General features: G+C 33.3%; 3 protein-coding genes across 5 annotated transcripts in view; 2 read left to right on the top strand and 1 right to left on the bottom strand.

The window, feature by feature from the left end:
- The window catches only part of si:ch211-176g13.8 (F-BAR and double SH3 domains protein 2), a 38,365-nt gene extending 36,934 nt beyond the window's left edge, over positions 1-1,431 (bottom strand). For both annotated transcript variants that reach the window (XM_056467337.1, XM_056467338.1), the window contains exon 1: positions 1,239-1,431. In XM_056467337.1, the coding sequence (XP_056323312.1) occupies positions 1,239-1,259 (21 nt within the window). In that variant the 5' untranslated portion in view covers positions 1,260-1,431. The remainder of the gene's footprint in view (positions 1-1,238) is intronic.
- Positions 1,432-4,377: 2,946 nt separating this feature from the next.
- plekhb1 (pleckstrin homology domain containing B1) lies at positions 4,378-11,221 on the top strand. 2 transcript variants are annotated; one of them, XM_056467283.1, is made up of 6 exons: positions 4,378-4,432; positions 7,620-7,772; positions 7,849-7,951; positions 8,050-8,089; positions 8,175-8,253; positions 11,026-11,221. In XM_056467283.1, the coding sequence occupies exons 1-6, from the start codon at positions 4,393-4,395 to the stop codon at positions 11,160-11,162; spliced, it is 552 nt and encodes a 183-aa protein (XP_056323258.1). In that variant the 5' UTR covers positions 4,378-4,392; the 3' UTR covers positions 11,163-11,221. The 2 variants fall into 2 exon arrangements, with proteins under 2 accessions (XP_056323258.1, XP_056323257.1); XM_056467282.1 differs by having other exon boundaries at positions 4,393-4,432; positions 8,175-8,268.
- Positions 11,222-17,351: 6,130 nt separating this feature from the next.
- Positions 17,352-23,505, top strand: LOC130236846 (aurora kinase B). Its single transcript, XM_056467619.1, has 7 exons — positions 17,352-17,487; positions 20,161-20,328; positions 20,398-21,117; positions 21,989-22,131; positions 22,405-22,783; positions 23,110-23,286; positions 23,399-23,505. Exons 1-7 carry the CDS (start codon positions 17,352-17,354, stop codon positions 23,503-23,505), a joined length of 1,830 nt encoding a protein of 609 aa, XP_056323594.1.
- The last annotated feature ends 1,090 nt before the right edge of the window (positions 23,506-24,595 follow it).

Genomic DNA, 24,595 nt, shown 5'->3' with positions numbered 1-24,595 from the left:
ATAAATATATAATTTACGACATATTTCAGGAAAACAACAACTGGTGGTCAGAATCAGGGTCATTCTTTCAGATACTGAATTCTCAATTCAGTTAAACATTGTTGCCCTGTTGTCTAAAAAGAAATATATATATATAATATGACATCTTTTGGTTATTTTTCGCAAAAAAAGTGCATCTGACAAAAGTGAACAGAAATATTATATATTATGTTTAGCGTACTGTGTGTTCATGTATATATTTATATTTATAAATACTCTGATATACCATATTTGACCCAATGTTGTGTTGACAACCAGGATCATTTCACCAAATATTGAATTATCAACTCAATTAAAAGTTGTTGTGTTGTCTTAAAAGAAATCTAAGCATAAAAATATCACATCTTTTGGTTATTTTATGCAAAAGAAAACAAAATCTAAAAATGACAGCATTTTTACTGGAACTTGAAAGAAATGTCACCCATATATTAAAGAGTAAAATAAAAACGTACATTTCTCTCAAATAGCTAACATAAATAAAATAACTATAAAGTACATATAATAATATAATTTTTAAGTATACTATTATTATATTATAAATATAATTTAATTTAGTGTAAGTAAATATATACTTGATACACTCACATAATTATGTATATATGTGTGTGTACGGATAAACGTGTGTGTGTTGAAATTGGTGAAATTACAGTAAAATCATAATAAATATTAGCTGACACCATACATTCATCTATCTATCTATCTATCTATCTATCTATCTATCTATCTATCTATCTATCTATCTATCTATCTATCTATCTATCTGTCTATCTGTCTATCTATCTACATATATATCTACATATCTATCTATCTATCTATCTATCTATGCATCTGTCTGTCTGTTTACATATATATCTACATATCTATCTATCTATCTATCTATCTATCTATCTACATATCTATCTATTTACATATATATCTACATATCTATATATCTATCCATCTATCTACATATCTATCTATGTATCTGTCTGTCTGTTTACATATCTATCTATCTATCTATCTATCTATCTATCTATCTATCTATCTATCTATCTATCTATCTATCTATCTATCTATCTATCTATCTATCTATCTATCTATCTATCTATCTACAATATGTGCGCAAACAAGGAGGTAAGTAAGCGAATATACTGACATGACAACAACAAAGGCCATAATAAATGAGATTTATTATCAATTTAAGACGAAGGTCGACTCACCTTTCTTGGAGGAGGCTGCATGTCTGTCTAGAGCTGAATATACAGGACATAAATAAACTCCTTCAAATTCACTCGCGAAACCCAGACACATCTACGAGACGAAGAAACGCAGAGAAGAATGAGTTATTTAAATGTAAGCATTAAATAAAAAATCGCCAAAATACTTCCAGAGGCTCCGTATATCCGCACACATACAAACTCGACTGAAAAGTGAAGCGAACTTTAGTCAGTGACAGAAATGAAGAACAGCGCCCTCAAGCAACTCAATCAGGTAAACAGTAAACTTTGCGGTGTTTTTATTTTGCTTTTTTTATTCCAATGTAACAAACTAATTAACTTTTGTTTTCAGTAAAGCATAATAAAATAAAATAATAAAAAAAGCCTTCTAGTGGCCTTCATGTAAACAGTGCATTTATAAATCTGCTTGTTTCCGTTGAGACTGTATTAATGAATGTCTAGGCCTACAGACTAGCGTTCAGGATTTGCTTGTGAATTTGGGAAGATGGATTCACGGGTCTACTCTTTGTGGCTTATTCTTTACATAAATGCAGTGGTGATGATGATAAACATATTCTATATATATTTTCACCTTGTTTATTGATACCATCTTCATACAGTAATGAGAGCGGATGAACGAGAAAACAGGCCCTGTGGCATATGTTGTTGTGAGATGAGGCCATCTAGTGGTGTGTGCAAGTAAAGATAAGCGGAGCTCATCAAAAGCTGAGCATAAATATTCATTATTATTCCTATAGTATTATAATAATAATAATAATAATAATACAAATAATAATAATAGAAAATATAATTATAATAAATACTTTTAACTAACAATTATTATTAGCAAAAATAATTATTAAACATTATTTATTATAATTTAAATAACAGTAAATGACCATGCATTAAATAAATACAAATACAAATAATAATTAATTATTAAACTATTATCCATATTAATAAAATGTTATTAATGATAAATTATTATTAATAAATTATCAATAATGGCGATGTGGTGGCGCAGTAGGTAGTGCTGTTGCCTCACAGCAAGAAGGTCGCTGGTTCAAGCCTCGGCTGGGTCAGTTGGCTTTTCTGTGTGGGGTTTGCTTGTTCTCCCCATGTTTGTGTGGGTTTCCTCCGGGTGCTCCGGTTTCCCCCACAAGTCCAAAGACATGCGCTATAGGTGAATTGGGTATGTATGTGTGCTGATGAGTGTGTATGGGTTTCTCCAGTGATGGGTTGCGGCTGGAAGGGCATCCGCTGCGTAAAACATATGCTGGATAAGTTGGCGGTTCATTCCGCTGTGGCGACCACAGATTAATAAAGGGACCAAGCCGAAAAGAAAATGAATGAATGAATAAAATTATCAATAATAATAATAAAAATATAAATAAATAATCATTATTATTCCTGTGGTATTTTAATTTATATGTATAATAATAATAATACAAATAATAATAATAGTAGTAGAAAATATACTACTACTAATAATAATAATAATAATAATTATAAAAAATAGAATAATAATAAATACTATTAACTAACAATTATTACTAGCAAAAATACTTAATAAACATTTATTATAATTTAAATATCAGTATATGACCATGCATTAAATAAATACAATTCTAAATAAAATAATTAACTAATTAATGATAATAATAATAATAATTATTATTATTATTGTTATTATAATTACTATCATTATTATATCTGTTGCTCCAGCTGTAAATATGCATAATAAATAATATTATGCAAAATATTTTTTTATTTATGTATTGGTTTTAGTAACATTAATAATAATTATTATTAGTAGCAGAATAATTTTAAATAATTTTAAATACATTTAAAATGGTCATGTATTGCAATAAATACATTTATAAATGTACAATGGAACTAAATGTATTATTATTATTTTATCATTATTATTATTATAGCTGTTGCTGCTGCTGTACTTCAGTATCATAAATAACATTATATCAAATTAGCATTCATTTATGTATTGATTTTACCAACATTGGTTATTATAAATAATCAATATTAATAGTAGTAGTAGATATTAATATAGCTAAAATACATTTAAAATGACCATGCATTCCAACAAATACATTTCTAAATGTACTATGGTACTAAACGGTGTTATTATTAGTAACTATTATTATTATTACTATTGTTAATAATAATAATAATAAAGTCATTATTATTATTATTATTAACAATAGTAATAATAATAATATTGACATTATTATTATCATAATAGGTAAATATTATATGAGGATTTACATACACTTTTAATGATCAAGCTTAGCAAAAAATACACATTTCTAAAACTATGATACTTAATATATTACTGTAATAATGATACTAAATATATTTTAAACAAAGGTTAACACATTTAGGCCCTCCAACTGTTAAAACCAGTCAAATTAACATGATCTATAGCGTTTACTAAAGATTAAGGGCGATTCCTGAGTTATAAAACTAGTGCCGTAAAGCAGTGATGACAAAGCATGACAGGTTTCAGTGATAAATGTGTTTATAGGTCGGTTACTTCAATGGTTTAAAAATAGCTAGCTTGATATAACTACACCAGTTATTTAACATTAGCTAAATTTAGCCAAATGCGAGATTAAAGATTTGCATGTGACCCTGATTATATACCGACAAACATTTTTTATATCAGCAGAATAACTTTAATAACCTCTTTTGTTAGGACAACCAATGAAATGAGTTCATAAAGGTATTAAATAACAATGAAATGATGTATAAAGTCAATTTATTAGGGTTAAAGTAAGTCTGTTTACCTATAAATAGAGATTAAGTTTAAGTGCGAGAATGCATACTCATCATTTAATGTGTACAAGAAGACTTAATACACACGGACATGAAGTAAAACACACAAAAAGGGAGAGAATATTCCACAGACATCCAGTAGAAACTCAGACTGTGCTTTAATCTGAGATTACTGGTCACTTTGGCCTGTTTAAGGGATTAAAGGAAGAGTCATCAAACTATTCCAGCTCTACAAAAGCCGAGCGACAGCTCAGACGACTTACAGTCATTGCTGAGTTACAAACAAAACACTGTCTTATCAGACCTGCAGCACAACACTGGGGATATCGCTTTTTTTGCTGTGGTGTCTGACTGACCAGGCCTCATGATGGCTCTGCTCAAATCTGGCTGGCTCTGGAGACAGTGTAAGTGGAAGATATGTTTATTAATGCTTATGTGAAGAGTTTCTTAATCTTATAAAGGATGGCAGAGGAATGGTAACACTTTAGTTTAAGTATACAGTAGAAAATGTATTTGGGTTGCCAGTAATCCTGTAAAATTTACAAGCGCACAATAAAGTAACAATTACAATTGTGCTGTAAAACTACACCACAGTTGTAATTGTTTATTTACAGTGCACTTGCAAATTTTACAGTATTACTGGAAACAAAAATTGGCTGTTTATTACTACTTACATGTTAGTGTGATTTCACCAAGTAGGTCATGTTGCTGGATGAACATCTATGTTGATCCTGGGACAACATTTCAATGAGATAATCAGAATTTAGAGATAGGTTTACAGTTTATGTTAAGTTTAGGTTTACAGTTAGCATTGCGTGCTTCTATGATGTTATATATACGATTATTCCCCTCTGATTTTGGGAATAATTTACAGTTATCGTTGGGTTTATGGGCAGGGATTAGGTTAGGGGCAAAAATTATGTTCCAGGATCAACATAGATGTTAATGCAGGATCTCATCCTATTTAGTTTAAGGTTAGGGTTAGACCACCCAATAAAGTACATATTCTGCATGATCATATCTACATCTCTAATCCTACCCAATAGCTACCCAAACCCAACCACTAACTTAATAACTATTAATAAGCAGCAAATTAGAAGTTCATTGAACTAAAAGCCATCGTTAATAGTGAGAATTGTATCTTAAAATAAAGTGTTACCATGGGAGTTTCACTTTAAGGGACACAAATTAAGGAAGAAGCAAGCCTAATGTTTATATTTATATTAAAATATAGATAGCCAAAAGCACAAAGGCTGTTTCAGAAATGTCTGGCTGCAAATTCAGTGAAATTTAAATGGTCTACATTGGAAAGATACTATATATACATACCTAAATACATCAATTAAATAAAGGACGAGCACTGTTCCAGAAGGTCTGTTATGAAACTCCAGGCCTGACACTGTTAGCAATAATCCTCTTACGGTCAGTGTTACAGTGCCCATTAGCTGCTAGCTGAATGTCCAGTTTGTTGTTGTATGTTGTTAAAATAAATGACACACAACTGACCATGGGTGAACATCAAAATATAATTTAAAAATACTAAATAATTTCCACCAAAAAATTATTTGAATATTAATTATAGAATGTTTAGAATCAGTCATAAAACTTAAGAATCAATGAGTTTACAGTCTTAACTCTTAAAATAAAACATGCAGTGTAAAATAGTATGATTATTTGCATAAGCAAAAGGTGACATAAATATATAACCAATAAGTTAAAAGGATCGTTCATCCAAGAATGTGAATTCTGTGTGTGAATTTACTCATCCTCCACTTCAGTTTCTTTTTTTTTGTTGAACCAAAAAGAAGATATTTTGAAGAATGCTGTAACTGGAATCCTCTGACATCCATAATAGGAATAATCTTAAGGCAATTTGTAACTTTTTGATTTAAAGGGCACCTTTAATGAAAATCAACTTTTGTAAGCAGTTTGGACAGAACTTTGTGTAGGTATATTGTGTCTTCAGTCATTTTGGATGTATATTTTACAGTCATATTTTTAAAATTTCCTGGCGTTAAAATAGGACCCAAATGCCAGTGATTTTGAGACCCACCGCAATGTGATGTACTGTACTGAGTGTGGTTTTCCCCGCCCACCGAGTTGATTGACAGGTGCCATGTTTCTATAATTACACATATACGCATGTCCACAGAACATTTTTTGTAAAGAAACTATGATTAAAATACCTGTCCCAACTCTCTGAAATAATGCAGAAGCAGACATGCATGGGGGGAAGCGGTTCATTTGCATTTAAAGCCACAGGCTACAAAAACAGCCATACTGTACTCAGACACCAAATTGAGTATATTCTGGAGGCTATAATATATAATCTGATGGGTGTTTTGAGCTGAAACTTTAGAGAGACATTCAGGAAACATTCAGCTTATCTTTCATCTTGTAAAAAGGGGTTAAATAGGTGTCCTTTAATATTTGATTTGATTTCTTTATTTTTGAACAGAAATATACATAAAATATCATTAACAAAAAATACATTTCAACATGGTCGAAAATAGAGAGGGATGAAGCACGAGCTTAGTCTTTTCCCACCCCATTACCACATATATAATTCGTCTATTACTTCAACTTATTTCTTCTTTTACTTATCTCTTCTTTTTACATGAGACATATTTTATCCTTTTGGCATCTTTGACAAATATGTTTGATTCTATTTGTACCTTTACATTTTGTAGCATAGACCAAAAAACAGCCATTAATTAAAATGTCATCATACCTTTCTCATTTTATCCTTTTTCAATCACCTTCATCGTTATATTCCTTATATAATATATATTTATACAACTTTTTAAACTGATTATTATCCTGACATTGTTTGAGTGTCTTATCTAGACTGTTCCATAATTTCACACCACACACAGACAAAGTTGTCCCTGAAAACAAACAAAGTTGTCCTTGTTTTCAGCCTCCCTAAATTTAGTTCTTCTCTCAGAATATATCGCCCTTGTCTTTCTTCAAAAAACTTTTGTATGCATTTTGTAATTTATTCCTAGCTTTAAACATAAATTGTGCTGTTTTAAATGTAACCAAATCATTGAACTCAAGTATCTTCAATTTAAAAAATAAAGGATTTGTATGCTCCAAATACCCCACATGTTCTATCAGTCTAATATCTCATTCATACATTTTAGTACGATTTGCTCATCCCCAACCATTAAAAAAAGGATTTTTGCTACTTGTTCGAACTACTTATTTAAAATGAGCTGAATCAACACAATTTTTTCGATTTTTTAATAACTTAATTGTTTTATGTTCCACTTAAATTTGTTAGCTTAAAATAGTTAATTGATTTGTGTTGGGACAACGTGAATGAATTGTGTGGAACCTAACATTTGTTTTACAGTGAATGACTATTTGGTTAGAGGTGGGGTTTAGGGACACACCTCCTTTTAAAAGGACACACCTCCTTTAAAAAAATTCATGTTTTCGTATGCATAAAATCATATATGTTTGTATGAATTAGCACTTTTCTGACAATATGCAAAATAGTAATTTTACCACATGAGATCGGCTCGTCTGTCTCACAATTATGGAAATGAGACAGATAATTAATCACTTCATGTTTTTGTTAAACAGCTTCTGTCCTCAAACGCTGGAAACTAAACTGGTGTGACCTGTGGATCGATGGAAGTTTCGTTTTTTACAAAAGCGAATCCAGAAGAGATTACGAGACCAAAGTGAATCTGAAGAGCAGCTGTGTGAATGTGAAGTCTGGACTGGAGTGTGCAGGTAAAGATCGAACATATTTATGTTAATAAACACTTGAATTTAATCATGTTTTACTAAGCAGTGTGTTTATGGGCAGGTGTAGGTCCACCTGAGAGTCACCCGAGGGAGAACCTGCTGGTAGTTTATCTGAGAGACGGCACTATGCTGAGCCTGTGTGCCAACAGTGAAGACGAGGCACTGTAAGTCTGAGCTCTGACATGTTTGATGAACCCCTCCCACAATTCAAGAAGCCCCGCCCACTTTCTGTATGATTTATTTATGTTTGGTCACTTTATAGGGCCTGGAAACTCACACTCATGGAGGCGAAGAGAAATCCTGTGAGTGTTTTTTTGTTCATGTGCAAGATATTTTTCTCACTCATAACATTCTCATTCATATTTTCATTTCTCTGCATCGTCGCAGGTTTTCACATATAATCCCTATGATGATACTTATCAGACTGTTCCGATTGACAGCCATAATGCCGTTTACATCATGCCAGGTACAGGCTGTGGAGGTAAAACACCACTTGTTCTAATGAAAGCTCAGAAATAGAGTTATTTTTTTTGTTTTTACACATATATTATACAGTTGAAGTCAGAATTATTAGCCCTCCTGAATTATTAGCGCCCCAATTTCTATTTAACAGAGCAAAGGTTTTTTTAACACATTTCTATAATAATTATAATCATTATTGTTATTATTATTATTTTTCCTTACATTTATATAGCAGTTTTTCTGGACACTCAAAGTGCTTTACACATTTTTTGGGGGGAATCTCCTCATCCAGCACCAGTGAACTGCATCCACCTGGATGACGCGACGGCAGCCATATTGGGTCAGACCGCAAACCACACACCAGCTGATTGGTGGATAGGAGAGTGATTAAGCCAATAGAGTGGAGGAACTATGATGTCAATTTGTATGCAAAAACCCATAAGCGAGTTATCGTTTTAGCAGTTCCAGTTCCCTCGTCCCAGAGTCAATGGGTTTTTTGAATGGGATTTCAATTTAAATCGCTTAAATAAGGTTCGTGGCTAACACAAACTCAAGATACTTTTACATTTTACTCTATGACATACAACACACCAGTTACATCACACTCTTGATTTTTAAAATCGGTTACGCTTCTTTAAAAAGGCGGTTGCTATCAAGTTGCTAAATGGGACTACAGCCGATGTCTGAGACATTATACGTCATCGAGCTGAACTGGTGTGGAGCACAGCTCGCTTGGTTTGGGCATTTGGATTTGTCTGCTATTTTCATTTATAGTATTTTATAGTTTGTAGTATTTTTCTAATTGGGAATTCATATTGTGTGTAGTAGATAATGCCTTAACTTGTAAAGACCATCAAGAGAGATTAATTTGTTGATCATTTAATTTAATTAAACGATATTATGGAAATACAGCTTACCAGTGCAGCCTGTCTCTTTCTGCTCTCAAAAATGCAAGTGTGTGAATAAATGTGTAAAAATACTTAAATATTAACTGTCATTTTAACGTAATCAAATTAATTTTTATCGTTTTTTTTTCATCTGAACACATTTCATGTCATAATTGCAATATTTACACTCCTCAAAATTTATAGCATAAATATAGCTTTTCACTGTTCTTCGTGACAAAAAAAAATCTTGAATGTTGTTCTCTATCCATGATGGCGTATTTGTATTTGTTTATAATATATAGCGTGGATTATAATAAACAAACCAAGAGAGTATGGACCATATTTCTAAAAATAAGCTTGAAAAGTTGTCTGTAGCAGCGTGGTGCTGACGTAATAAATGAGCACCTCGAAGGCACTGTAGTCCGTTTATAGCCTAATGTTAGCTTTTCAATTCTCGCGTTTGCATTTAAAATCCAAAAGTGTTAAAAGATGTAACAGCGCTCACTGACAATATGGTGTCCTCCTTCATTTTACTAGGGCGTTAGGACCCACGCAGACCACAGGTTGAGCATCCCCTGCTAGTCGCACTAACGCCACTTACGGCAACAACCTAGCTTTCCCATGTGGTCTCACATCCAGGTAGTGACTGGGCACAGCCCTGCTTAGGTTCAGTGAGCGACCATGTGAGATTTGCAGTGAGCTAGCTGCCAGCATTTCTAAGCATAATAGTTTTAATAACTAGTTTCAATAACTTTCTTATTTCTTGAAGATGACAGTACATGATATTTTACTAGATATTTTTCAAGTTACTAGTATTCAGCTTTAAGTGACATTTAAAGGCTTAACTAGGTTAATTAGGCAAGTTAGGGTAATTAGGCACATCATTGTATAACAATGAATAAATCAACTAAGACTTTCTCCAGAAGAAAAATACTGTGAAAAATTCCTTCCTCTGTTTAACATTATTTGGGAAATTTTAAAAACAATTTCAATTTCACATGAGGGTAAAGAATTTTGACTTCAATTGTATATATCTTTCGAATGGTCTCAGACTTTGTCACATTTACAAAAAACAGATAAATTCTGAATTAAAAAATTATCTTAAATATTGCTTAGTAATTTTAGATGTTTGTAATTGTTTTTTACTATTTGTAAATTTTTATTTGATTTTTAAAGTACACTGTTAAAATCCTAATTTGTAAATATAGCTTATATTTCATGTTTTACATGTCTTTCCACTTATTAATGTAACATTAGGTTTTGTTATTTGCTATTGCTTTTTAAATTTGTGAATTTACATGTAAATTGAGAGTAAATCCTACATTTTCTTTTGTCACATTCTCAAAATCAGACAAAATTAGCTTTAGAAATTGAGTTAAATCTTAAACATCTCTTTCTTTCTTTCTTTCTTTCTTTCTTTCTTTCTTTCTTTCTTTCTTTCTTCCTTTTAATTCTTTTTTCTTTTCTTTGTTAATTCTTTTTTCAACTTCCTGTTCGAATTTTCAAGCTAAATCGTATTATAAGTTATAAATATACCTTAAATTAAGTTTTCCCAACCCTGTTCCTGAAGGCACACCAACAGTATTTGGATGTCTCCCTTATCTGACCCATTCATTTCAGGATTTGGAGTCTCTTCTAACGTTCAGATGAGTTGATTCAGTTGTGTTTGATTAGGGAGAGGTTAAAAATGTATACTGTTAGTGTGCCTGCTTTGGGAAACACTGCCTTAAATACATTTTACTAAAGTTATTTTAACCTTTTAACGTAAAAATTTAACACAAACTGACTGTTATTTGTAATTATTTTGGACGATTACTGGCAAATTCTGAGTAAAGTCTTAATCCACTGAGGATGTACTGTACCTCTAAAATGAATGCTTGTCTCTGCAGGGACTCAGCATGTGTGGGTGCACAGAGACTCTTATGAGGACAGTTTTGGAGAGCAGATTGCGCTGGGTCTCCTGGCAGGAATGGCCGCTGGTGCTGCAATGCGTTCACTTCTGTGGATGCCCTTCTGGTTTTGCTAACGTCAAACTGCAGGATCCGAGAACAGACACCCGGAAAGCTCAGCGATAGCAAATGCTCCTTTTCCTGCATATAAATATGTATATATGAGTATAGCCGACGCTGTTTTAAATGAAATGTGTTTATTTGCTGCTTTATTTCATTGTTTACACAGTCCAATTTTAGCTGCTTGGATTAATTGACAGTTGAGATATTTGGTGAAACATCAAGAGATCTTTCTGTAACATGTATAGAAAATAACTGCACATAACAATGATTGTATTTTCTTGCTGCTATGATTCCGTATACTGTGAGAGCCTGTTTCTGTCACAGAAAAAAAGGAAATTTTGACCTTTTCCACACAATTTTCTCATTATTCTGAATTTCTGTCTCACAATTCGACATATTTTTCATGCAATACTTAATTAGGCATGGAACAATAACCGGTTTCAAGGTATACCATGGTTTGGAAAAGTCAAGGTTTTAAAACCGCCAAAATTTTGTGTTATACCGTTCCTAAGGTATATGTAAGATTTTTAATTTACATTTTTTTTGGTTTCTTAGGACAACAGTATCTCCAGAAGAAAAGATACCCAAAGATGCCATTTTAAATGGTAAAGAAATTAGTCTTATTGAAACAAATGAAGACAGCAGAAGTAAACGATTCATTTGGGTTATTTAGCCCGACATGTTTACTGCTCCAAAATATTTTAAATGCTTCTCAAAATAAAATAAATTGTGTTAAAAGGGGAAAAAATGTTGTTTATTACCCAGACATTTAAACAGAATATATTTTAGAGCAGTAATCACAATACTGTGATATTTTTATCCAAGTTTATCATACCGTCAGAATCTTATATCGGCCAATGCCTATACCTAATTTGCATCTCACATCTTTGACTCAATATTACACAGTTTATATCGCAGTTTTTTTTTTACTCTTAAGAACAATGTCATAAATTCAAGAAATAAAGACAGGATTGTGAGATAGAAACTTAGAATTGTGTGGAAAAATAAGAGGAAATTGTCATATTGTACATATAAAATAAATATAGTTTAACTGAATATAATTTTAAATGTAATTTAATATAATTTAAAATACAAATGTACAGTGCTCAGCATAACTGAGTACACTTCCTTTTGAAAAGGAATATTTTTATCAGTGAATATAGGCAATGTATTTTGGTGCATTTGAACAAAACAGGTTTATTAAACAGATATATTTAATAAAATAATATTTTAATACCAAACATATTTAGAAATCGAAAGATAATACTATTAAATTCAAGCTAATTATTGCAAAAACAAATTACAAACTACAAAATTTCCAATAAATTTTTCAATTTTTTTTTATATATGGATGTACATTCAAAACTGTGAGATATCAGAACTGGGCGAAAAAGAAATGTGAAAATTTCCTTTTTTTATTTTTAATTCTGTGTCTGAAAAGGGCTTCGGTGTGCTTTGTTTATGATGTATCCAGTATGTAGAGTTTGCTTCAGATTTTTTTTTTTTTTTTTTGGATGATAAAAATTTCCCTTTTTTTTTTTCTTTATTGCACTTTTATTTGTCAAACTATATCTGATTACCTGTATTTATTATGTTGTGCACCATGAGGTTTGTTAGCACAAGTCAGACCGTTGATTGCTCTTAAACCCTTGTAATGATGCTTTAATTTATTTGTAGTTGCTGCCAAAAGCCAAATATATTTTCATCAAGCAAATCAAGGTTTGTGAAATGCATCTGAAATTAACTGAAACGGCCAGAGCAGCATTTGGAACTGATATTTGCAAATATAAATTCTATATTTTTTGTGAGAAATAAAAAAGCTGCTGCTATACAGAAGCATAAAAGATGCCCTGTTATTTTCTGTTTGCAAAGTACCTGCACATACGCAAACAAAAACCTTTATACAGTTTTTTTTTTTTGTTTCAGACATTCTTGATTGGTGATAAAGTACTCAGTACTGTAATGTTGAGGACAGTACACCCAAAAATGAAAATCTTTTACTCGTCCTTCACTTGATCCAAACCACTTTGAGTTTTTTTTTTTTGTTCAGTTGAACACAAAAGAGGATATCTTTCCAGATTTTTTTCCAGGGGGCGAGAACTATCACTTTATAGAGCCTATATACCCTTTTATAAAAGTACTTAAGATTATTATAATACTATATTAAAGTCATCCTAAAATCTTTCATTTTATTACCCCTACACTATTACCCAACGGTATAATCACCGCAGTTGGTTAACGTTAAAAATAATTCAATGAACCAAAAAATAGCTTAGTCTAAAACAAAAATACATTAATTAAAAACAAGAAGTTTGTTGAAAAATATAAACATGATAAAATCAGACCTCACTATTATTTAGTTATTAGCTAAACATGGTATAAACCGTGGACTGTAAATGATAGATATAAACCTACTGTCCTGTTGATTCGTTTTGAACTAACATACAGTGGTTATGGCTGCTGGCTTGATCTAGATCTTCATGTGCTAAATGACAAGCACGACCAGCAAAAAGAAGAGTTTAAATCAGCATCCACTGTTCAAAATTCATTGGGGGGTTTTCAGCTGTGAGTAAGGTGAAGCTGCAGGCCCGGAGACCCAACTGCACGCACGGACCTGCACTTCCAGACCATTCGTTTTCTCAGACAGTGCCACCTGCTGTTGGGTTGGGTAAAGAGGCAGGTACGAAGACCCAACTGCACGCTCAGATAAGCACTTTCTAGCAAGTAGCAACATCGGACACGCCAGTAAGGTTATTGATTATTAAAGCGATTCCAGAAAATTACCAGGTTTTATGGCATAAGTCAATGTGGTGTAAAATATTACAAATTATATTTGTACAAATTATTATTTGTAACAAATTGTTATATTGTAACAAATTTGTTATATTGTAACAAATTATTATTTCAGTGTTTGATTTGATCAATATTAGTGCCAAAATATAGCATTAGTTTATGAGATTTACAGCTTGCTCTTATTTTTGGTGTTATTGTACCATTCTGGGACAATTTTCTACCAATGTTTCCTGGCAAAATAAAAAACTTTAAAGTAAAAATGGTAAAATATAATGTATATTAAAAAACACAATTATTATTTGAAGGATATTTTAGTGCTATGTAGGTCTACTGTACATATTACTGTATTATCTATCTGAAAGTGCTACCAAACACAATATAACACAATAAGTTTATCAATTATTAATAAGTTCTGTAATGATTACAAATTACAAACTTTTTTTGGAAATCAAAATATCAGTTAATCTGCATAGAATTTACAATATGAGCTCTCTTAGGTTAAAGCAATAATAATTTGCTTGTGATGTGTATTTTTTCCCAGATTGATATTACAATTCAAAAAGGGTGGTCTCTGCCAACACTAATACAGTACACCAAATGCTGCAGACATTTCCACTGTTTTTTGCTCGAGAAATAAAAAATCTCCCCGACAAGAAAGTAAAGCATTTATTTTATTTGATGTTATTTTCTACGTAAACACATTATTATTATTAATCCAATTATTATTTTTTACCATTTTTCTCTGTGTTGTTTACAGCTTGATGATTTGTAGGACCTCATGAAAAAGTATACAAAAATAGGTGGTTGTGAGAAAATTACCCAGAGTACTATAATTTATTGTATGTGAAGAAATTTATTGTATATGAAAATAATATTCATTCCCTCAACTCAATACGAAAGAGTGATAAAACCTTAATGAATAAAAAAAACAGTAAATGTCTGAAAATATTGAAGTAACTGAACAATATCCATTTACAAATACAATTAATAAAAAATACAACAGAATTAATGCATTAAATCAAAATCTAGTATGTTTAATATTTTATTTGACAATGTATTCAATCATAGCGTAATATTTTATAGTAGAAAATAGTTGAAGTTACAATTTATAAGCAGCTGAATTCAGGTTAGTCAATCCATCAAACAGCAGGTGGCACTGGTCTGAGCGTGCGGTTGGGTCTCCGGGCCTGCAACTTCATGTTACATCTCTCCCTCTCCTCCACACTGTCCCATGATGACAATCACGCATACGCATTTTTAGGCATTAAATAAATAATATTTAATACTTGTCTCCTATATAAGTGCATTGTTTTTTTATGACGGTATAACGGTATTGAAACTGACACCGTTGCTATTTTTAGATCCCGTGGTATACCATATTACCGTATTACCGCCAAAGCCTAATATATATATATATATTCTGTCATTCAGACATTTAACAACCAAATTATTGCAGAATCAAGTGAGAATGCGGGGCGACGCAGTGTGTCGCCTCACAACAAGAAGGTCAGTTGGTGTTTCTGTGTGGAGTTTGCATGTTCTCCCTGCGTTTGCGTGGGTTTCCTCCGGGTGCTCCGGTTTCCCCAACAGTCCAAAGATATGCGGTACAGGTGAATTGGGTAGGCTAAATTGTCCATAGTGTATGTATGTGTGCGAAGGAGTGTGTATGCGTTTCCCAGTGATGGGTTGCGGCTGGAAGGGCATCCGCTGCGTAAAACATATGCTGGATAAATTGGCAGTTCAATCCGCTGTGGTGACACCAGATTATTAAAGGGACTAAGCCGAAAAGAAAATGAATTAATGAATATATATGTACTCGCACACGTGCACTTTGCGGTGGGTTAAATTCAGAAATACGACAAAATACGGTTTACAAACTAAAGGTTTACACACTAAATAACTACCAGTATGTATATATCTCACTGAAATTAAATGTAAGATTTTATTATCCCAAAAATGTGGTGAGCATACTCTTTACCTGCTTTAAATGTTAACAGTTTAATAAAATTGTTAGTAATTTTTTGCAATACAGAAGGGGACACACTATACTATGCTGGACACTAAGTTTGTAAACCCATTTTTTAAATGTGAACATCTAAGAACATAATAAAATAAAAATACATGTCTTTAATCCACATCATGGTCCCTGTAATGAATATTCAGAAACAATTCTCAACAAACATGCAATAATCTGCTCTCTACATACTTGGGGCGCTTGGAGGTTTGTCCTTCTCTGTCGCATCACATTCTCCATGTATATTTCCTCTGCATCCTATTAAAAACCAAGAACAGCCATGTTTAATACTATTATAATGATTTACAGACACTCAGACATGTGCAGAGATTAACACTAGTGGTCCTACTCTTACTAGATAAGTGCCTTTTTTGACCAGTTTGAATTCTCATTTCATACATTTTTTCTTACAAATCCAGCATGAGAAAGTGATAGTCCAGGACACTGACTGAATCCAGGACACTGACCGAAACCGTACAGATATAATGTTTACATAATTCAAACACTTTATTAATAGTTATTTTTATAATACTGTTAAAAATACGATTTTAGTCATTCTTCAACAAATAGATGTGAAAAATAAGAGTGTCTGTATTCAATTTTGAACATTAATAAACATTAAACATATATATTTCTTCTCTTTGTTGTCAAATAACAACAAAATCTAATGAACAAGTACTTTATAAAGCCAAACATGAATCAGTAAGACATGCCGCCATTTTATTAATCTCTGCATCACATTATTCTGTATTTGCAGTGTAAATGGAGTTTGATAGGGCAGTTCTGCTGATTTTAATGGATATACACTATAATATCTCGTGTTTCGTGTATACAAGCGCTTATCGCCAATAACATTTGAAGTGCAAAATAAATGCTAAGACAAATCTTACCTGTAAATGTATTTAAATCGACCCTGATTAAAAAACGAATCTCTGGTTCACCAAACGACCAGTAATGATTCACCAAACAGGAAATATTTACGAGTCAAACAAAGATTTCCTGAAAAATCCGTTTTATTTTGCTCCAAAAACAACCGTGAAGGAAATAAATAACCGCTAACGAGTGTATTTTTCAACGGCAGTGAAGCTCCGCCCACCGCACAAAACTGACCAATCACGTATTAGCTGACTGTAGAACGTTGGAACGCACGTTCGAATTCTTAGAAGACACATAACCTCTTACAATCCGAATTTCGCCATTGCTGTTATTTGACAAGTATCTAGTGAGTTGTACAAAGTTTGCTTTGAATAATTTGCTTTTCTTATATTGTCAATTGAAAGCGTACGGTTTATTAAGGCTTACTCTGATAAACGAGCTTTACTTACAGTAAATTTCAGTGTTTATTGTAAGTGTATTTAACATTTCTCATATTTAAGTGTACGGAAGTTAAACCAACATGTTATTTACCGTACTCGGAGTTATTTCTCTCTTCCTGGGAGAAAGAAACATCAATGCCACCGTCTCAGGTCAAGATGAAAGATTGGACCGTCAAGAAGGATTGGTCACAGTACCCACCGTGACCAACAGTGATGGTAAATAATGTTGTGTGTTATAAGAACATGTATCTCATTTTGTATACTGGAGTCTGTGTAGGGCTCTACGCTTGTTTTACCTTACTGTAAAAACTATTTACAAAAACCGAAGTGAATAATAATACAGGCCTAATGAAAACTGCTGCTTTAAACACATGTGGTGTCAAAGATGTCACACAAACGTGTCTAATATGATGCCAGCAACAATATAAAATAATAGCTTTTGTCTTGTTTCTAGTCCAGATATCTCAAAATTCTTAAATCAAGAATCTTTTTTCTAGACAAGCAAAAATATTGTCTGGTTTTCACAAATAATGAGTCAAAATTAAGTAATTTTTTCCCCTTAAAACAAGCAAAATAATCTGCCAACAGAGTAAGCAAAATAATGCTTTGAAATACATTTTACTTCTCCTCTGGCAGATTATTTAGCTTGTTTTAAGGAACAATCTGTTAATTTTTAATGCTTCTTGGTTTAATGTTTTGATATTTGGACTAGAAACAAGACAAAAACTAAGTAAGGTATTTTTGCTTTGCATAAAGTTTTTCAATTATGCATTCGTAATCCTTAAAGTCAAAATAATATTCTCTGCTTCAAGATGGAAGGGTTAGTTCACCCAATAATGCTAAGTCTGTAATTAATTACTCACCCTCATGTCACTCCAAACCCCTGACACCTTCTTCCATCTTCTGAACACAAATGAAGACTTGCTCAAAGTACATAAAAATACCACAAAAACATCCTCAAACAGACCACATACAGTGGTTCAATTGGTATATTATCAAGCTACGAGAATACTTTTGTGTAAACAAATTTATCCAACAGTTTATTCTCTTCAGTATTGGTATATTACATGCATTCACAAGCACATTGCACTGATAAAACCACTGGATGCCTGTGCTTGGCTTCCTCTCTTTTTTGGATGTTTTCGGTACCTTTCTGGCCTCTAAATGAGTCTGGACCCTTGCTATCTATGGAGAATGAAGGAGCTCTAGCATTTCAAAACAGTGGTTCTCAAACTTTTTTTTACTAAGTACCACCTAAGTACCACCAAAAATCGTCTCTCCTTGTACCACCATAATGACCGATATTGAAATACAGTAGCATAGTAGGCCTAATTAGGAAGCTACAGCTCTCCACAGTTCAAAAACAAGGCAGATTAATTACTATTATTATGAATATTTATTATTGTCAGCCACTTTAAACATTATGAATAGTTTGAACATTAACACTGTACTGTGCTTACAGGTAAAAAAATAAAATAAAATGTCGACGTTTAAATTAAAATGTGCTGTTCAAAGTTAATAAAAAATAGCACTGTTCTTAAAAAGTAAAAAGACAACTGCTGTACGTAAATGTAAAGTATTATAAAGTAGCCTATTCATCAAAACCTGGAAATGTTCCTTGGACCTCATAAATATAGGCTATACCTCATCATATTCATGTGTAAACTCTTTTTGAGAAGTTTTGAAATATTTTGCATGAAATAAAGTTGCATGTACAAATGACTTATTTGCATATCTTTGAAATCTAAACATTAACGTGTATTTTAAACACACAAATTGGATTTATATATTTAAATTAGAAATTAAATCTGCTTACTGTGGGTTAGAGCAGGCTTTGTATGTCAGAAAAGCAAATGATTAAACTATACCTATCAACATTGGGATATATAAATACGGGATATGCCCCCAACAACCGTTACAAATATGGGGAGGAAAGTAGCTTTAAATGATAGAATACATTAGAAAATTTAAAATAAAATAAAAGGTTTAGTCTATTAAAATCAATTTACTGATAACATCGGTATTAGCGTAAAGGGTTAAAAGCGTGTTCAAAAATTTTTTTTTATTTTAATTTTCAGCGATTCCTCCAGGTACCACTAGAAGGAAACCTGTGTAGCACTAGTGGTACATGTACCACAGTTTGAGAACCACTGACCTAAAACATCTTAATTTGTGTTATAAAAACTGAACAGAAATATTGTCTACTGCCGTACAAAATTAATAAATAAAATATTAAAACCCTCAATGTGATTTGAGTTCGAAACCTCTTTTAGATCCCTTGTCTCCACTTGTAATTTGCTGTCTTCAACTGGTAGCATCTTAAAACTACTAAATCCTTTAGGAATATGTCCTAAAACACAATGCAGTAGTTTTAATGAACAACAAATGGTGATATTTAATGTTTTAAATGTTTGCCAAGCTTAGGGTTATTTTATTTATTGATATATGATACAAAATATAACAGCTATAAGTTAATATTGACATGTGTTTATACAAAACAAATCATTAATTGCAAAGTGAATCTGATTATAATCAGTAATTTCATCACGTGACATTTTTAATTTAATGACGTAATAGGCCTACCTAAAGGAAGATCTCAATATCTAGACATCTAATATCCAGTATCTAACCATGAACCTAATTTATATATATATATATATATATATATATATATATATACACATTCAGCAACTCAATTAAAATCACTATGCTGGTGACAGTAAAAACTTCCTTGCATGTGCACACTAACCAACAACTAAAAGAAGAAAGAAATGACCCTAAAAGTCACTTCATGATTGACCGCATTTGTTCAAATCAATGTTAAACACTGGATAAATATTATTGAAGTAAAACTAAAATCTTTTTTTTTCATATTATTCCTTCCTTTAGGTCGAGAAATCGGTGACTGGTGTGAAGAATCAACTTTGCATCTGGAAGAACAGATCAATGTTGAGGAACCGTCACTGGAGGAACCTGTTGATGGTCAGAGTGAAGAACAATCACTGGTAGAGCCTGACAGTGTTCACGGTGAAGAACAATCACTGGTAGAGCCTGTCAGTGTTCACGGTGAAGAACAATCACCGGTAGAGCCTGTCAGTGTTCACGGTGAAGATCAATCACTGGTAGAGCCTGACAGTGTTCACGGTGAAGATCAATCACTGGTAGAGCCTGTCAGTGTTCACGGTGAAGATCAATCACTGGTAGAGCCTGACAGTGTTCACGGTGAAGAACAATCACTGGTAGAGCCTGACAGTGTTCACGGTGAAGATCAATCACCGGTAGAGCCTGTCAGTGTTCACGGTGAAGAAGAATCACTGGTAGAGCCTGACGGTGTTCACGGTGAAGAAGAATCACTGGTAGAGCCTGTCAGTGTTCACGGTGAAGAACAATCACTGGTAGAGCCTGACAGTGTTCACGGTGAAGATCAATCACTGGTAGAGCCTGTCAGTGTTCACGGTGAAGATCAATCACTGGTAGAGCCTGACAGTGTTCACAGTGAAGATCAATCACTGGTAGAGCCTGTCGATAGTCACAGTGAGGACTCGGCCAGCTCCTTCTGCATTGATAATGTTCTTCCGAACTTTTTCTACGCTGAGTCCAGCAGTAGTGATGACTGCTCTCAAGAGTTTTACTCAGCCGGATTCAACTGTATTCGTGAGCTCACAGCCAGCTCCTGCAGCAGCTTCTTCTCTGCTGAGTCCAGCTGTAGTTATGACGACCCTCCATATGTGGTCTTTGCTGAGCCTAGCTTTAGAGATGATGTCGCTCAAGGTGCAACCTGTCAGACAGAGGACGCTGTTCCACCTCAACCAGAAGTGCTGAAGGATAGTGACACATACATCATTGGTACATTGGACATTAAAACACATTTTGTTCAGGGATATCTATCTATCTGTCTGTCTGTCTGTCTATCTATCTATCTATGCATCTGTCTGTCTGTTTACATATCTATCTATCTATCTATCTATCTATCTATCTATCTATCTATCTATCTATCTATCTATCTATCTATCTATCTATCTATCTATCTATCTATCTGTCTGTCTGTCTGTCTGTCTGTCTGTCTGTCTGTCTGTCTGTCTATTTACATATCTATCTATCTATCTATCTATCTATCTATCTATCTATCTATCTATCTATCTATCTATCTATCTATTTATCTATCTATCTATCTATCTATCTATCTATCTATCTATCTATCTATCTATCTATCTATCTGTCTGTCTGTCTGTCTGTCTGTCTATCTATCTATCTATCTGTCTGTCTATTTACATATCTATCTATCTATCTATCTATCTATCTATCTATCTATCTATCTATCTATCTATCTATCTATCTATCTATCTATCTATCTATCTATCTATCTATCTGTCTGTCTGTCTGTCTGTCTGTCTATCTATCTATCTGTCTGTCTATTTACATATCTATCTATCTATCTATCTATCTATCTATCTATCTATCTATCTATCTATCTATCTATCTATCTATCTATCTATCTATCTATCTATCTATCTATCTATCTATCTATCTATCTATCTATCTATCATAAAAACCATAATCATATATATAAGAAAGACAAATAAAAAAAAAGGGTTTAGATGATGGGGTTAATTCTGCTGTGGTGACCCCTGATGGAGCAGGTAGTTTTAGATGGAGTTAGCACTGTCACTAATTCACAGATTTTATTAACTTCTCTTCTTTGTCTTTTCACTCACAGAGATCAACTCACATCGTTATGAAATTGGCGATCAGCTGGGCAAAGGAGGCTTTGGAACCGTTTTCGAAGGGACCCGTTTACAAGATGGCCTTCAGGTGGCTGTAAAAGTTGTCGATTTCAAGGAGAAGCGAGTCATCCGTGTTGTAAGTAGTCTGTGCTCTTTGCTCTGATTAACTGTTTCTATTTCAGACATGTCATATTAAAGGTGCTGCATGAAAGTTTTTGACTCTTCTACAGCACAAAATTACCATAATATGTTTGCAGATATTTTAGAAACATGCTAAGTGTCAGTTATTCTCCTTTGAAAATGTGTCTTTGTTTTGCTCTCTATAATCTGCCCACTGGTTTTTATGATAGATGTTTTAACAGGAAATAACTTTTCCATCAAATGATCTGAACAACTGTCTTTCTTCTAGGATGATTTTGACGAGCCACTTCCATCGGAGATCGCTCTGCACTTTCTTGCCAATAAAGGCCCCAAAGTTTATGAACTCGTTCAGCTTCTGGACTGGAAGGTGGAGGCTGATCGCTACATTATGGTCCTAGAGCGGCCCATACCCTGTGTGAGCGTACGTGAATTTTTAAGAGGCCACCACGGCAGTATCCCAGAGGACGTGCTGCAGAAAATCATGTTCCACACAACAGTTGCAGCTGACACATGTAGCACACGCGGAGTGCTTCACCGCGATATCAAGCCTGACAACTTGCTGATGAACCCGCTGACCTTTGAAGTCAAACTGATTGACTTCGGGTGCGGTGACCTCCTCACTGATAACTATTACAGAAACTATTTTGGTATGTAAATCCCTCAAAACTCTAAAGGAGCTCTTGTGATGGGTCAAGGGTCATTCACATGAGACTCTTGAAACATCTGATGTTGTTGATCTATACCAGGGGAGCCAAAGCTCAGTTCTAGAGGGCCGGTGGCCTACAGAGTTTAGCTCCAACTTGCTTCAACACACCTGACAGAAAATGTCTAGAATACTTAGTTAGAGCTTGATTAGATTGTTCAGGTGTGTCTAACTGGGGCTGGAGCTAAACTCTGCAGGACACAGATCCTCCAGGTCCGGGTTTGGCCACCCCTGATCTATACTGTTGTTTACATTTTTACATTCTTTCAGGCACAATGCAGTTCAGCCCTCCTGAGTTTAAAAAGGCTGGCTATTACTTTGGGGAGCCAGCAACAGTGTGGTCACTTGGGATTCTTCAGTATCTCCTAATGTTCAAAACATTTCCAAACAACCATGACCTCCTCAACTTGAAAACAAAAGATTTACAGCAATATGGAAGGTCAAAAGGTGAGATCTTCACTTCAGCTAATGATGGATGTGTAGGACATTTTGAATGGCCATGAAAAGTTTACAATTTAAGGCAATATTTACATGCATCTCTTTCTTTTTTTCAACACAGAATGCAGCGATTTTATCAGAGGTTGTCTGGAGATTAACTTCCCCTTGCGGCCTACGTTGCAAGCACTGCGTGTCCATGACTGGTTTAAGGTAATGAATAGATTTTGAGGATTTTGACTTCAGTCAAATTAATCTGTCATGAGCTGAGTTTCCATCCTGATGTGAAGCACATCTTTTCAAAGTTCACTAAATATATATGTTTTGATTATAAATGCGGATTATGTGCAAATGATTTCCATCAAGTTGGTCGAGCAGCTGAACTGTGGTATTGGTAACCTCTTAATCAACAGTAAACAAGTATAATTGAGAAATGTTTGCTACATCAAAGTTCATTTGACAAATGCATTTCCATCATAAACCCTTTTTCACAAGAGTCCAAAATGACCTCAAGTGAACATAAAAACATTTTGTGAATTAAGGGATTTTGATTGAAACTTGTTTCCATTGTGATACTTAAAAAGGTGCATTAACACAGGCTGATGGAAACCCAGCTAGTGTCAGACGACAATTTTGTGTTCTTAAATTTTCTTTTTTTATTTAATTTCCTTTGTTTTAACAATTTAATTTTAATTATGTTCCAGAGAATTATAAAAAGGATCTAGCATTTGATAAAGGACAGCTTCCAGAATCTCCCAGTGTAGTGCTAAAAACTCCAGCGGCTCCAATGATAATAGAAGAAGCTGAGGATTGTGAGCCACAGCCTGTAAGTATGAGAAAATAACGTGATTTTATGTGAGCATGAGCACACATTGCTTTGCATCGTATAAACACAACCAAGCCGAAAAAACACACTCTGGACAACCCAGTTAATGCATTTTGGCTGTAAATCTGATCACTGTTTTTGTTTCAGACGGAGAACAAGGAAATGAGGAGAGATGTCCTTATTCAATGGGTGGATCTAGCCAGTCCAACCACACCACCATAGTCCTTTAGCTAAACATAACTTGATCCAGAGCTGAACATAATTTGGTTCTCCAGTGTCAGCTCTTTTTTTTTAACATTTACACTGGCTCTAATTAAATTTCATGTAAATTAAAAAAAAATAATTATAAGCACTTAACAGTTTAGACCTTTATATAGTGTACTTACCCCTTTCCACATTTTAATATCAGCTTTTGCTTTAACTCTTGCACTTCCACATGCTAAAATAAAATGTATAATAAAATAATTAATAAAAATATAAATCTCAGTCGTTCCC

Source organism: Danio aesculapii, chromosome 10, assembly GCF_903798145.1.
Source record: "Danio aesculapii chromosome 10, fDanAes4.1, whole genome shotgun sequence".
Classification (NCBI taxonomy): domain Eukaryota; kingdom Metazoa; phylum Chordata; class Actinopteri; order Cypriniformes; family Danionidae; genus Danio; species Danio aesculapii.
This window is presented reverse-complemented; position numbering and strand designations above follow the sequence as displayed.

Coding starts and splice junctions, on each gene's coding strand:
- plekhb1 (XM_056467282.1), top strand. CDS start 4,393: ATGATGGCTCTGCTCAAATCTGGCTGGCTCTGGAGACAGT. Junction 8,090..8,174: donor TGGAGGCGAAGAGAAATCCT/GTGAGTGTTTTT, acceptor GCATCGTCGCAG/GTTTTCACATATAATCCCTA. Junction 8,269..11,025: donor GCCAGGTACAGGCTGTGGAG/GTAAAACACCAC, acceptor TTGTCTCTGCAG/GGACTCAGCATGTGTGGGTG.
- LOC130236846 (XM_056467619.1), top strand. CDS start 17,352: ATGTTATTTACCGTACTCGGAGTTATTTCTCTCTTCCTGGGAGAAAGA. Junction 17,488..20,160: donor CACCGTGACCAACAGTGATG/GTAAATAATGTT, acceptor TCCTTCCTTTAG/GTCGAGAAATCGGTGACTGG. Junction 21,118..21,988: donor TAGTGACACATACATCATTG/GTACATTGGACA, acceptor TTTCACTCACAG/AGATCAACTCACATCGTTAT.